At 46.3% G+C, this 15,870-nt stretch overlaps 1 protein-coding gene across 2 annotated transcripts in view; it reads right to left on the reverse strand.

The window, feature by feature from the left end:
* Positions 1–2,100: 2,100 nt before the first annotated feature.
* The window catches only part of fam172a (family with sequence similarity 172 member A), a 154,215-nt gene continuing 140,445 nt past the window's right edge, over positions 2,101–15,870 (reverse strand). For both annotated transcript variants that reach the window (XM_036527677.1, XM_036527679.1), the window contains exon 11: positions 2,101–2,260. In XM_036527677.1, the coding sequence (XP_036383570.1) occupies positions 2,109–2,260 (152 nt within the window). In that variant the 3' untranslated portion in view covers positions 2,101–2,108. The remainder of the gene's footprint in view (positions 2,261–15,870) is intronic.

The following is a 15,870-nucleotide window of genomic DNA, read 5'->3' on the forward strand; positions in this document are numbered from 1 at the left end:
AACATTTCTCACTGAACACTTCATAACTACTAACTTGTATACCAAAGTACTCGTGCCACCCGATTGTGCTGATGACCTTTCAAACCTAGACAAAAAATGACCTGTCTCATTTAAAAAAAAAATCAAGAACTGTTAAAACTAGTTACAATTTACATATCAAATGTGCTTAAGATTTGGTTTAAGGCTGCTTTCTTCATTACGTAAGATTAATTCACATATGGCTTGTTGGGCTGTCTAAAAACAATTTAACAGTGGACACAGAGGCGGATTGAGTCTTGTGTAGTCCTAAGGCAACGATATTAAAATGCAAGATAAAATGAACACTCTCACTCCCAAACCACACCTACGGCTACCGTCAGGGAACAAAGTCATGCAATGATGAACGAGTTTTGACATTATGCATGATCTAAAACTACCAAAAATATACTTCATTTTAGGTCCCATTTATATGACGTCTGAGAAAAAAGAGAACAATTTTGAAAAAGAGCCTTAAATTATCTAAAGTTAGCCTGTATTATATTGTACTATAACGACATTTGTCGCATTTATATTCAGTTGAGATAAATCAGTGTAAGAATTTAAGCGGCTATGATGAACGCAGCATGATCCGTTAATTGAACCTGCAGTTGCATGTCGTACCTTTAAAATACTATCAGGGCTTTTTAATTGTTCACTCAGATACTGTTTTCGTAAATCCTCTATGTTTTTAATCAGGAGAAATACTTTAATATCTCAGTAAGAATAAATTAAAATGGTCAGAGGAACACGTCAAGTTTTGGCACGTGGGGTGCTGGCGCGCGTAAAAGATGACTTCTGTAAATGATTCGGCTTATTTCATCTTTCATAACGCCAAGTGGGCTATGGTCATGTCCGTCAGTTTAATGTTTAAAAAAGAAACATAACAGTCGTGTGTGTGTATTTTAACGTGTTATGTTATGAAAACATCTCATATAAGCTTCGGATAATATTGAAATCTTGGATTTCCTGACTTATGAAAAGGAATAAATATTGGAATGTTATGACTGTTGAATTGACTTCTCTGTTAAAATGAGGTTTTCTGTAAAAAAAGCTAATTTTGATGCTGGACTTGAAGTGATTTAAAACCTTCACAATATACATCCTGTACTACTAATCTATGATGGTTTATGGCCTCATTATTTGTTTTCTTCCACCTTATCTCCAGGAATCAATTTCACAGCATATCATAAAATGGATATTGAAAAGAAAGCACAAGCAGTACATATTTTCTTACAAAAAAAAACAAAAACAAAAAACACTAAATGAACAATAATAATTGTAGGACTTCGTGAGGTCTGATATCAAATCATACCTCTGATATTGATGTCTGTGCATTAAAATTCTGTTTAAAATGTGACAAAGTCTCACTGATATTACACACAGGACGGCCCACTGGATGTACATATGGCTTGACGATAAACAGCATTGTACAGAAAATGAGCATCAGTACCGACAAACAAAAGTAAAATAAAAATAAAAAAAAAGTAGGAGAGGAAAGCAAGACCTGAAACAACACACTTCACTGGCACCCAAGATCATCCCATGTTAATCAAGACAGGTCCAGGCTTATTAATGAATTATTTGTTAAAACAAGCAAGAAGAGATAAAAAAAAAAAAGAAGAAAAAAAAAAACTGAGTGTGAGAGCTTGGAGGGAAATGGCCTTGGGGCATTAGGACCTGGGGGAGACGGTGCTGCCGGGGCATTAGCTCAGTTCAGGGCGATGTCAGGGCAATTAGAGGTGCACTGTGGCACACTGTGCTTCGCTGCTGTCATGCTTAATCTTAGTGCTGATGGGCAGCACCAAATCCAGCCTGCAGCCCACAGGAAGCAGGAGCAGTGAACCCATATTGCTTTGACAGTTGCACTCATCCAGAAATAATGCAAAACGCTATTTAGATGTATACACCACGACCCGGTGCTCTCAGAAGAAAACAATGCATACGGCGAAAGGGGGATCTTTTTTTCTTTGCAGGGGTAAAAAAAAAAAAGAAAAAAGAGAGGAAAGGAAAGGAAAAGGAAAAGGATTAGGTGCCCACCCCCCTCTAACAGCCCCCCCCACCCCCCACATCTCCCCTTTTTTTTTCTTGTTCTAAAACTCTTCATGTTTATTTCTGTTGGAGCTGCGTGTGGTTACAGTAGCGGAAGGTTTGGCGTCACAGTCCTGAGCGAGGAGGGCGTCGTCGAAGAACTTGAATATGGAGTGGAAACTTCTCCAGGAAGTCAGCTCGTGCCGCTCCGTACCTGCAAGAGAGGCAGGGGGTGAGCAAACAGAGGGACCGACGGGCGCTCTTAATTGAGATATTCGGCAACAGGAGGGGGGGGGGGGGGGGGGGGGGTTGGAGCGGGACGGGGTGGAGGTGTCGGGGACATGTTGTACTGGGGACAGACAGTTGGTCCGGATTTTTCCGCCCGGCGGGCTGGCCTGGTCCTCTGCCGCGGGTGGGGGCACCCCTGGGTCTGGTGTCAGAAACACTAGAACTCTCACTTCTTTTCCTTCCCTTCCAGCACAGGGAAACACGCAGCGATGATTGATCAGATGTGGAGGAAATGAAGGGCAGCACGATGGTCTTTCTTTACGTACAGCACACAGCTCAAAACTATTTTCACTGGTTGATGCATTCTTATAACTGTCCGGTAACAATACCGTTCAGTAACTGGCCTCGAAACAATCAGTAACAAATACATTTCTCATTGTGGTAGGAACAGTGTATGGTTAACATAGTTGAGTAACAAAGGCAAAATGCAACTTGAATTCGAAACAAACAAGGATTATATCCTGCGCATTGATATTGTTACAATAATGCTTTGTGCAACACAAAATTGCCCCGTCTTCTTCCTGCAGTTATATCACACGAGCTAAATGATCCAAAAAACATACCGTCATTGACTTTTTCCTGGAGATTCAGATTCTGCCGCTATCAAGTAAAGTGTGACACATGTTCTGCCTCCCTCTTCATTCCAGGTGAGAGAAATCTCATGTTCTGGTCTGGGGCAACTGAGCCATCTGGATCCATTTCAGATAAGTGGACCAGATCACATCTGTGTCTTCAAGGCTGCTTTATAACACTTGTGTGACAGTGTGGTAATAGGTCATTGCTACAGTTGCAGACGCCGCTTCGACACTTGATTTCTACCGGCTAACAGCTCTCATTCCCTCTCACACCATGTTTGGCTGCTTAGCAACGCGTGTGTGTGGCATTCCCACAATCCCGTGCGTGTGACTTTCGGGGGCTGCAATCCATTCCAACAACAATGTGGCTGGGGGGGGGGGTAGCCGCGCGCTGAGACTGAGCGTTAGTAGACGGCAACTGTAGTCAGGGCGTCGTGTTACAGGGAGGCCCGGCTGAGTGACCCCCAAAATCTCACCGATTCTGCCTTGATTTAGCCCCTGCAGATGATAATCCAGGCTCCCTGTTAGAGTGCAAACTAATCCTGGCAACGGAGCCTTCTGCTCTGAGCACATACATTTATGGAGCTCCGCGGATCGAACAGCAGCGTCACAGACGCGGTTGTCTCTCCTCCGGAAATTTCCTCCGCGTTAGCATCGCATGCGTGTGCCAGCCCTGTGGGATACAATTAAAAAATACACCTCTCTGGCTCCGCCCACTCCGCCCGCATACTCCGGTGGCTGCAAGCTTGACCCCCTGTTTATTAGATTGACCCCAGGCTGGCCACTGTTAATGGAGACGGCTGGAGTGTTGGGGGGGGGGAGGTGTCTGTGCGGATCGTGAGTGCCGTTTAGGTTTTATGGACAACAGGGTGATCAGCGCCTTGGGTCAAGTTTACCAACCTGGCAATCATTGAGTTAATAACCCTCGCAGCGGCGTCTTTCACCTGCACAGGTCCCGGCGGGACAGCGGGAGAGAGAGGTGTTGCCTTAACACTCATTATCTATAATTCATATCCAATCTGAAGTGGGGGGGGTTGCTCTCCCCTCCTGCTTTTTTTGTGTGAGCTAAAGGAACGATCAAAGCCGGACCCCGATATCCTTCTCAAACCCGCTGTGAACTGTGGTGCCAGGAACTCCTCCGGCTGACCCCAGATCAGGGAATCAAGTGCAGCGTGTCTCTGAGAAGGAGCGCGACTGGGTCAGGCCTGCAGTGATGCAAGCGTTTTTATATGCTCATCTTTGTAGCAGTGACATTATGTAAATATATTAGTTGCAATATTGGTTTATCATGGTTACTGTGCATAATGTAATGATCTCACTACTAGAGTACATATATATGGATATATGATAGCTATGTCAGACATACTGGTATGAAGAGAAGACGCTCTTATTCAAAGTAACTTCCAGAGCACTGACAGACTGCAGTGTTCAGTTCCACAAATCAAAATGATGTCCTTAAGAGGTGTGCAAATCAATGAAACATCTTCTCTGGTGGAAAGGGATTTCTCTTCCAGATAAAGGCAGAGAAAAGACTCCACTTCTTTACCAACCTGAGGATTCAATTTGTCTTCAAGTCGTGTTTTTTTTTATTTTAATCAAGCAATTTTATGTGATATGACTACTCATTCTGGGGTCTAATTAATGTAACATAATTAAAATATAATTATGCAAAAGCATCAAAGAAGCCAGTGACTAAGACTATAAGGTTGTAATTATAGTTTTTAAATAGTCTTTTAGTTTACTGTTTGAGGCAAGACTACAGTGTGATGTGCTGTTAAAGTCATTTTTGAATTTCTGTGGGGGTGACAGTTTTCTGTGTAATTTACACTCAGACAATTTTGTATGTATTTTTTATGTATGTAGATTTTTGCTTGTTATTTTAATGCACGTTATTTTCTCCCAAATATTTATGGTGAGATACCTATTGAATTATATTTCATTTTTCAAAATGTTTCTGAGGTTTGATGTCAGGTTTACAGTCATGTTGTATTGTAGCACTTTCCCAGTTAAACTGTATAACTCAAAAGATGTTACTAGAAAAAAAAATCTAATAACAATACAACGCTGTAAGTCTAGTCTACACTCTGTCTCATGTTTAACGCTGAGGTGACATCAGAGGTGGGTGCAGGATTTTGTAATTTTGTAAGGTTCCTGAGGCCTGCCGAAATGCCACCCGTGCTTACATCACCGCCTGTGAGTTCGGAGGAAAGCTGTATCTGGACAGCTGGGTGCGGGGTTGGCTGGGACATTGGAAACAAACAACAAATAAAGCAACGCTGCAATCCCACACACTGCGATCCTCACAGCGTCCTCTGCTGACACCACCCACACCACTGACCGGGGAAATGACACACTGCTGACCAATGACCAGCCCCCCCCCCCATCTTTGATGCTTGCAGGTCACCCACCCCCCCTCTCTTCACCATCGGAGTTCCGCTGTGCTCAGACATTCCACCCATAATGCCATTTGCTCCCTCTCTAACAGTTCCATGGGAGAGAGGGGCTGCTTCCCCCTGCTTATCCCTCCCCTGTCAACCCGACTGGACCTCTTTCAGGACAACCGAGCAGCTGTTTGATCTCCCTGCCACTTACGCTGCTGCAGCCCCTCACGTCGTACCATGCATATTATCATTATTATTACGATGACTACAACTACTGTTATTATTATTCATGTGCACGGCGTGGAGAGGCAGCAGAACTCGTTCGGTGAAAGAGGAATCCCGCCATCGCTATGGGCCATGCTTTCTTTGACCAAAAGCACGACGCTGTGACAAACAGCAATCTTCTGATTGTAACCGATTTCAAAACAAATACAAGGTGAATGAAAACTCAAAGTAACGCCCGGAGAAATACTATGAAAAAAAGAAAAAAAAACGAGAAAAAAAGGAACAGGGAGAAAAAAAAAAATCAAAGCATGCTTGTTATAATTAGTTTCCATCTGTGGTACATTATTTAAAGCCGTGCTTCTTAATTGCTTGTGTACTAATGGCCTATTTTATTTGAATTGAACTTTTTTTTCTGCAATTCATAATTACATTAATGCTGGAACGTAGTGCTACGGCTTTGTTGCAGCACAGATTTCCAAAGTACATATTGCGTTAAAACGAGCAACGCATGGCAAAGCAAACCTTGTACGTTTGAGGCTTTCGCACTGTTAAATGTGATTTTATTTGAAATATATCCAACCTAATTTCCAAAGCGTTACATATCAATTATTTCAACAATAAGTAAACAGTGTGCAGTAAAATACACTTGTCTTAGCAGGATATATATTTTTCTTTCATTTTAACAGCCAAGAACTAGGAAGGGTTTTCAAATGTATGGTTTATTAGTATCTTTATTTTGTTTTAAATAAATCCTAGTAAAAACTGCTCCAAGCGACAGCTTGCAGCAAACCAACGACAAAAATGTTAAAACATAAGTGGAAAAGACACCTTTGCATAAACTGAGTGGACACAGCTATCTTCCCAACTGCTGTTGAGTGACTAGATTTCCTGAAGCTGGACTGTTTGTCTCTGACATGCGCTTGTTCACTGGGTTGAGAGGAAGCGCCTCCTGTTTTGACCTATTCATGTAGTTTTTTTTTTTTTTTTTTTTTTGCGGTGTGACTTCTCTGAAAGTGGAAGTGACATTGTCTGCTGTGGACAAACAAGGACAGAGCAGGTGTCAGCGGCTATCAACTTGCTGCGGTAACACGGTTCTTATGAACTGCATGCATAAAACTGTCTTAAGCTAAAATGACCAATCAAATTTGAACTTACTCACCCATGAGAGCTTTGTAAATTGTACACGCGCACGCACACACACATACACACACTCTCCTTCATAAAAACGATGACACCGTTGTAATGCCATTCATATTTAATAACTGCCAGTAAGTGGGGTCTCCCCCCCCATACTGCTTTTAATTACTTTACTTATTATTTCAGGTTGTGTTGAAGAAAACAATGAGGCAAAACTCATTACACATATATAAATTAGAAATCTGAAATACTGGCCTCAGGGCCTGTTGAGAGGATTCAATATTTCCTCATAAATTGAAAGAGAACGCTGACTTGTTGAAATCATCACTCTGTTCTTTTTGTATTATTTAAATCATCAAAAAGCCCAAACAAACAAATAAAACGATTAAGTGTCCTTTTCTGTGCAGTGCATTTAAAGGATTCCTGCCTGGTTACAATGTGTTTTTTTTAAGTTAATGACTGGCTGTCATTGCTAAGGACCTCTCTTTTACAGACTTGGAGAGGAGTCTTTATAACACAACATGAGACCAAGGACAGTTATGGCCACTTGATATAAGTGTTTGGCCTCTGAAGTCCCTTCAGTTAAACCTAACCTGAAACACACACCTACCTTATGACATTTCTCAATGTCAGCTGCCTTACTTCCGGTCCCTGATAACCTTTTTATTTACTATGGTTTATACATACATATATGGTGATTAAATATTTTATATAATACATACATTATATATCTTACTCAGAATATATAGATGACAGTGTTTTGTATTTAGTTTTAGATGGATTGCACAAATGGTTTTGTCACTCACACCTACCTTGCAACAATTCTCAATGTCAACTGCATGTTTTGTGGTCACTGGTCACTGGTAATATATATATGAACATATGGACTATATATTATACAAGTGATATTCTTTGGTGACACGTTTCTTGTTGTGCTGTGTTTGTTGTGTATTGCGTGAGTCACTTTCATGTTTAAACTGAATAAATGGGGAATTCAATGACACAAATTACATCTGTGTATGCTTCCTGTGGATGCCAAAGCACTCCATCGCTAAATGGGCCAATCATGCACTTAACCAACGTTATGGCTGCCAATTCACGATGGTGGGTTTCGTTTTTTTATTTTTTATTTTTGAAAGCTGTGAAGAACACTGCTGATGTCAAATACAGTAAGGGCTTTGCAGATTAACGTATCAAAGGTTCTGCAGAGAAATGACTTCAGAGATCACACAGTTTAAGTGAACATTTCCACACAGAAGTTGTTCCGTTGGTAAGTGTATGTAGGTGCAATGGAAACATCCATCACAGAGCATTTGAACTACGCTAATGGCCAAGTAGCAAATGAACGTAAAACACAACCTAAAGCAAACTTATTATCACCTTCAGATTTACAGATAGCATAGGTGTCTTCACTTCAAGCTGACCCTTCACACGTGTTGTCATGGTGCTATCAGAAGGTGTTTTCACACACAGCGACTGTTCATTGTAGTCCCAGACTCAGGAGAATCACGGCAACTATTTACATAAAATACAACATTGTTCTGAATTTTTTTTGTGTGTGATTGAGTGTGTGTATGCATAACTGTGCTCATTTATTAAGAATAGTAAGATATGCCAAGCTAATTAAACGAAGATAAACAAGATCCAACCACTGGTCGTGGAAATACTTCTGAAAACGAATCGGAGCATTCAACAGCCAGAGCTGCCGAAACCCATCTGAAAGACCATTTTAGAGAGACACCTATAATTAGGCCACTGATTTTGAGAGCTGAGAGCGAGCTGATTCAAACAAACAGCCCTGTTTTTAAGTATGTGTTTCATTCAAATGTTCCCTGAGACTCTGGGGCCATATCTGAATGGAGATGGGGAGCAGGACAGTGTAAAAGACTATCACTGTAAACAGCACTCGGTTCCCTCCCGCTCAAGGGCCTTTGTTTGATCCGGGTTGTCATTGGTCAGGATTTAAATGGTAAACACTCTGAGCCTGCTAGCTCGCCTGACATGTTTTTGTCTGTTCGGTGTGAATAGAGAGCTTCTGTTTTTAAACCCGTCCGTGGAGGCTGAAAGGAGCGGCTCACAAAGGCTCTCCATTAGCGCAGACGCGGGCCTCCAAACCGGGCTGGGGTCAGGCTCAAGTTATGGAAGGGGCCTGAGACAAACTGCCCTCACCAGGCGCGCACACACACACACACACACACACACACACACACACACACACACACACAAACACAAACACACACACACACACACACATGTGCGCACACACGCGCACACACGCACACACACACAAACACACACACACATACATACATACACACACCTTTGCCCACTGCATCAGTGAGGTACTGAAAGCTCTCCCTGCTTTTGCAAGCATGCACACACAGACAAGCTCACATCCAGGAACACACATGCGCGCGCTCACACACACATACACACACACATACACTGCTGCACACAGGACGTAAACAATCCAGAAATGCCGTAAGTAAGGCCGTAACAAAATGGAGGGACAGAAAGGAGGATAAGAAGGAGAGCGAAAAAGGTACTGACAAAGAGACGTTTCACCACCTGGAAAGCACACATCCACCTGAGACCATAGGCAGAAGGGCTCATCTGACACAGGGAATGTCTACACCATAGCAAACACCCACCTTCAAAAAAGAAGAGGTGGAAGTGGCTGGGTTCCGACAGCCATTTTCTGGAAGGACTAAATCAAACACTGTCAATACATCATGTTGTTAACAAGACTGCAGGGAGCACCATATGGGGCATTCTATCCAAAGCTTACACTGCTTTGCCCTTAACTTTCACTAATGAACTTGAGCAGGTACTAGTTTTCGCCACAATTCCTACACTTCACCGTTGAGTTCTGTGGACGCTAATCTTAAGAAGACATATTCAAAGTGTAAAAAAAAATCATCCTCACTTAAATTCATAGCTAAAAGTTAAGGACAAAAGACTCAAGAGAGAGAAAAAAAAAAATGACGCAGAGAGATGCCTTCAGCGCCCGGCTCCCTGCTCCTCAGAGACCACGGCCTGGCGCAGGCATATTCATAATGTGGCGTGGTGTTGTCAGATTACAAAGCACAAAGAACCCTTCCCTGTTTACACGTGCGCTAATTCAGACAGCCCCGTCCTTCCGGGATCGAGGCGAGATGAGACACCGAAAACAATGAGCCGCCGCCGCCCGCCCGCACTGCGAGGACGCAATTCCCACACGCTTCCGCACCTTCCCGGCTCCGCCGCATCATTACCTTCGCTCTGCGTAAGCTGACGACAATTAGAGGCAGGTAAAGCGCGTCTGCCTGCGGACGGCTTTTTCACAACTTCCCGTTTTCTCACTCTGCGTCTGACGCCGCCCTTAAGCAAAAAAGCAGACCCGCTAAACCGACTTCTGCGTAAACGGCGGCTCACGCGGGAGGAACTGCGAGCGTCTGGGCTGGAAGACAGATCCACAGGGGGGCACAGAGCACCGTGTTCGTTGTGGCGTGTGTGTGTGTGAGGGTGTCTGGGTCAGATGGCAGATCTACAGGAGGGCATAGAGCGCCGTGCTTGTTGTGGCGAGTGTGTGAGGGCGTCTGGCTCAGAAGACAGATTTAAAGGAGTGTGGTCAGCAGTGTGCATGTTGTAGCGCGTGTGAGGGTGTCTGGGTCAGGCGACAGATCTACAGCAGCGTGTATGTTCTAGTGTGTGTGTCTGTGTGTATGTGTGTCTGTGTGTGTGTGTGTGTGTGTGTGCGTGCGTGAAGGTGTCTGGGTGAGAAGGTAGACCTCCAGACGCAGGTAGAGTGGTGTGTACATTGTAGCACTTGTGTGTGTGTGTGTGTGTGTGTGTGTGCGCGCGAGACGTGGTATTTATGAGTGTCCGTGTGCGTGTTTCTCTCCAGTCCTATCTGATCATCGCTGACAAGGCTGTCATTGAGGCCACAGGAGAAGTAGGCCCACGTAGAGTCCTGACCCCCTGTGCCTCTTATCTGTGTGTGTACTCTCTGCAGGGCCCACAATAAAGGCCAATTTACACATGAATCAGCACCACCTCCACTGCAGCCACTGCACATTCCCTCCACCACTCCCTCGTGCCCTCAACTCCTCTCCCTCCCTGTCTTCTTTCCCTTCTTCCCCCACCTTCCCTCTGTCCCTCTCAACCTCTCTTCCTCTCTCCCTCCCTTCCTGTCTACTTCTCTGTCTTTCTCTCTCCTTCCCTCCATCCCTCTCAACCTCTCTTCCTCTCTCTCTCTCCCTCCTTCCCTACTTCTCTCCCCTTTCTCTCATTACTTCTCTTCTCTATCCCTTGCCACTTCTCTCACTCTTTCTCTCTCCTTCCTTCCCTCTCTACTTCTCTCCCTTTCTCTCTACTCACTGCCTCTCTCTGTTCCTTATTCCCCTCTAACCCTTGCTCTCTCTCTCTTTCCCTCCCTCTTTAAACAATAATGGCACTATTGCAAGCACACACGGATAAAAATGAAGGCCAGGGATTTGGAGATACCATGGCAAGTGTAAAATGTCAGTTGCAGTCTCCTTGAACCTGCTTCATGGAGCTGAAAGACAATATGGCAATGTTTTGAAAAAGGCTGTTGACAGGAGGCTTTCTTTGTCAAGTGAACAAGGAGAGCACGTTGATATTGACATGACTGAATCTGAGGAAGGAAATGTTTTTCTTTTTTTTCCATTTTAATGTATTGAAATGACGCATAAGTGTTTTTTCATATTTCCCTTTAGGGGTTGTGGTCATATTTTGCGCTTGTAAGAAATGGATATGTAAACAGCCATGGTCTATAACGGCCAGTTCTAAATAAAGGCTTTTTTTAAAGTGAATCTCTTTCTCTTACTTTTTGCCTCCCTCTCTTTCTCTCTCTCTACCTCTTTACCTCACTCTCTCCTCTGTCTCACGATTCAAACATTCAATTATGGTTTACTGGCATGACCTCACAAAGTAAAATATTGCCAAAACAGTCTTACAAATGGTGAATATATAAAAATATAACATCCATGTGAACAAACTTCCAGGGAATATATAAAAATATAACATCCATGTGAACATACTTCCAATGCAATCATTCTGCAGAAGAAGAGAAAAGAACACACCGAGATAAAAGAGACAGAAAAACTCCCCTCTCTCTCCTTTTCTCTTTCACTCTCCCCCTCTTCAGTTGGCCTCTCGACAGACTCCGCACAGTGGCCCGGGGAGTAAGACTGATACAGAAAGAGGGGAAAACGAGATAAAGGACACAGCACAGACAGGAGCAGCCACAGAAAGGTCCTGCCTGAATGAGAGGACAGGGGACAGGGGACAGGGGGACGGTGCCACTGCGGCCAACAATGGGCCTTTCTTTGACGGAGCCCAGGAGAGTGCCAGCGGGGTGGAGGGAGGGGGTGGGGGGTGTGCGTGTGTGAGATCAGGTGGTGTCCGATGCTCTTGAGACAGCGATTCGCCTCTCAGAGCCCCGACACATCAGATACCTTGCGGCCATCCAGAGAATTCTATGAAGAGCGAGCTAAGGGGAAAAAAGCCCTCTTTATACTCCCTCGAGCCCCCCCCAGCCTCCCCTCCCCACCCCTCACACACACACAGCCCCCGGCTCTGAGTCCGGCTTTGTCATGTGTCAGAGGAGTGGGCGGCGGGACCACCTTGGTCGACGGCCTCCAGGGGGCTCGGCGTTTGTGATGGTGCGACGGGATGTGGGGGGTGGCAGGCTTGGGGGGGTGGGGGGGGTGGGACCCCATAAAGAGAGAGACAGTGTGACCCCGCTGGGCGGTGGCACCACACACACGCACTGCTCCACCATGTCTCCCTTCCAAAACCACTAACAAATCCCTTACACGTCATACTACAACGTACATAACTTGCGTAGATTTAACGCAAAAAAAAAAAAAAATCACTGCGTCACACAGCTTTTCCTCACAGAGGCAAACAAGCAGCCCTATGCTTAGAAACCAGGGGCCAACACTGCCAGCCTGCTGAAGAATCACAAACCCAGCAACAAGCTGCCTCTGCTCAAAGTCTCAGCAAAGAGAGACTGAGAGTGTCGAGGTAAATCAATAACTCTCCATACATAAATAAACCTACGGTGCATCGAGTCTTTACAATGGGAGTTACAGCCGACCTCGGTTTACACGCCATACACCAAAAACATCAGCCTTCCTGACAGGCTGCAAGCTTTAAAGAAAAATGATGGTATCGGCACTTCTCTAACAGTTAAATATATACCGCCGCGGCACTGACACAGTGACACATCAGACTATTGGATGTTATTAATACCATGTGATTTCCGTATGCCCACAGAACATCGGCTGACTAGTGCTGTATTTAATGTGACAAAACATTCCAGTTAAAACTCCTCTGAAGCGGAAACTTGACACGCGTTAAAACCGCCGTGCAAATCCGCCGCGAAGGACCGCATTTATTTTTAAACTTCATTCTATTTTCATAATGGCCGCTTTTTTTTTTTTTCTTCCTCCCCTCCTCTGTTAATTCTGAGCTTTCGAAACAGAGCGCAGAGGGAAAGTGGTGAGATGGGAGGAGGCATTCGAAATTTTCCCGTGTGTGTCAGCGCCGGCCGAGCAGACGCACCTGAGCGTGTGAGCCGGCGTCGGCGCGGGTGAAACCCGGCCAGCTCTCGCACCCGGGGGCCCGGGCCTGATCCGGTTACCCCCCCGCTGTCTGCGGTGTCACTGCCGCGGTGAGAAACGGAAGACGCCCTTACGAGAGCTGTCAGTCTGTAGCCTAAAGGAGGTCTGCGTCTTTGTGGACGGCGGGTGAAAGGCGGCGCCGCCAGCCTCATTCAAACAGTAACTACGATTACACAGTTAGCGTAGCTGCTAGCGTGTGTTGCTCATATGAACCAAAGGCCTCCCTGTGGGAATGATGGTTATTTTGTATGCTTAATGGGGGAAAACAGGTTAAGATAACCTGCTCCTGCGGACAGGGCCTGCTGCAGCACAGGAAGCAGGGCGCAGTGGAGTGGTATAGCCATACCTCATCAGCGTGGAATCCCATTTCCCACACACCTACTCACCCCACGGATGCTGCATTCACTCCAAACCTGAGTGTTCTGGCTGTCCGTCACCCCCCCCTTAGATGACTGACAGCTGTGGCTCATGGCAACTATTGTAGCTATCTAGTAACCATTAACTAGTATTGCGGTGAAAACAAAACAAAAACCAAATCTAATAAAAAAATAAGTAAATAAAATAAAAATAATAATATATAATGACAGCATTATGATGAATGGGAGCAAAATTAACAGCATTGCAAAGTAAAAAAAAACATGCTTGTTGTACATTTACAGACTATAGAAAACCACAGAGGCTAAGTTCATGTTTGAATTGATCCTGACATTCAATAGAAGACTAAAAAGACTCACTCTACCGTACGGTGAGGAATTAAATCCAATCAACGTGCCTGACAAACGCTTCCATTTCCGATAAATATTCACTATGTCCCATTCGATGCAGGGAGCGCATGCAGTGAGAGAGTGCGCGGCGTGCACTTCGGTCACGCTGACACGAGCAGGCTCGGGATGGAGATCCGCTCTTTCAGCTGAGCCTAATGGACTCTGGAGGACCTGCACTGACGGGAACATGAGCTGGACCAGGTTTGGGTGACACTCTGTGCCGGTCCCTTCGCTCTGCATTCGAGTGCCATGTGAGAGGGTTAAGAGAGAACCATATGAGAACCGGCTTGAGCCGGGAGGGTTCATCGTGCAGGTCGACGAACGCACCTCGCCCCGCAACTCCGAGCGCCTCCGACCCCGCGGCAGGGCGGAGTACGGCCCGCACTGCGAACGCGACCCATCGGGCCTCTCAGAGCACCCGTTCAGTGCTCAGAACCACCATACTGACGATGACGTTTCCTGGAACCGGGTCGAGAGGGGACCTCGACGCTCCACATAACTTCAGGTGTCAAAGTGTCTGAATACACAAGCCTGGAGGAGGGGTTGCTGGGTGTTATCCCTCCCCCCCGCAATTAGCGGCCATTTCCAGATTGACCTCAATGTATGCACTAATGTATAGGGCCCCGCACTTCATATAGGTGAGGACGACGGGCTGACCTGACTCGCGCTGCACATTACGGCTTTATCGAGGGGGAGACAGCCGCGGAGTGGACCGTGCGGGAGGGGGGCATCTCCGAAATAGATCACTTAGGGGAACAAAGTGTAATTAATGAGTCGGGGGTAGATAAGAGCCCCCCGGCTCTATCTGGGAATGTGCTAATGGGGTCACGCACACTCGCCAGGAGGAGGGGATAACCTCTGTAAGTGTGTGTGCGTGTACGTGTGTGTGCATGTGTATGTGTGTGTGTGGAACGCAGAGACAGGAATTAAAAAAAAGCGGCTGACATGTCAAAGATAGAACTGCATCTCCTTCATAATGACGAGAGAGGACAAGACGAGGGGAAGCACAATTAGAGTGACGAGTTCGGCTGCCCTGAACGGCCTGTTCTTGCCATTAAACTTCTTATGCTCTCGTGTCCTCGACCGTAACACACAAACATCCAGAGTGACACTCTATTAACACAAACGCGTGCGCACACACACACACACACACAGACGCACACACGCTCTCGTGTTGACGCGCTGACGCTCACATCAAACATGAGCGATGTTATTACACTGGGACTGGCGGCCTCTCTTCAAAAGGGGGACGTTGTTGTTTACGCAAGAGCGGAGGTAGAGGAAGCCCCCCGGTCAAGTGGAGGTCGGCCCGGCCAGGCCCGGCGCGACGCTAATTGGCAGGCGCTTCCTAACAACGTCCCGGCCGCGGGTCTCCCTGCGTCAGGGCCCCCGCGGTACACCCGGCCCGCCGGGAGGCCCGCAGCGCTGGAGGGGGGGGCGGTTGTATAACAAGGATTTCCCCTGTTTGTCTGCGGGGGCGCGTGGGGCTGGACGACATGGCGCTGAGGTGCCACGCGGGGCAGGGGGGGCGCGGTCAGCAGACCCCTGTCGCTGATTGGCCCTGACAGGTCCAGAGCGGGCACGCAGCATGTGATTGACGCTGGCGTGACGGGCGGCGCTGGCACACTCATGTTGGCGATGGCCCTGCTGTTCGGAGCGCCAGCGTGTCATTGGCTGGAATGGCTGGACACGGCTGGACGATGCGGCGGGAGCAGGTGAGGCCCCGATGGACACAGGGACGTTGGTGTGTGTGTGTGTGTGTGTGTGTGTGTGTGTGTGTGTCAGCTCTGAGCCTGCCTGACAGCGATGACCCATCCGAGCGCCC

This window comes from Megalops cyprinoides, chromosome 4, assembly GCF_013368585.1.
Source record: "Megalops cyprinoides isolate fMegCyp1 chromosome 4, fMegCyp1.pri, whole genome shotgun sequence".
NCBI lineage: Eukaryota > Metazoa > Chordata > Actinopteri > Elopiformes > Megalopidae > Megalops > Megalops cyprinoides.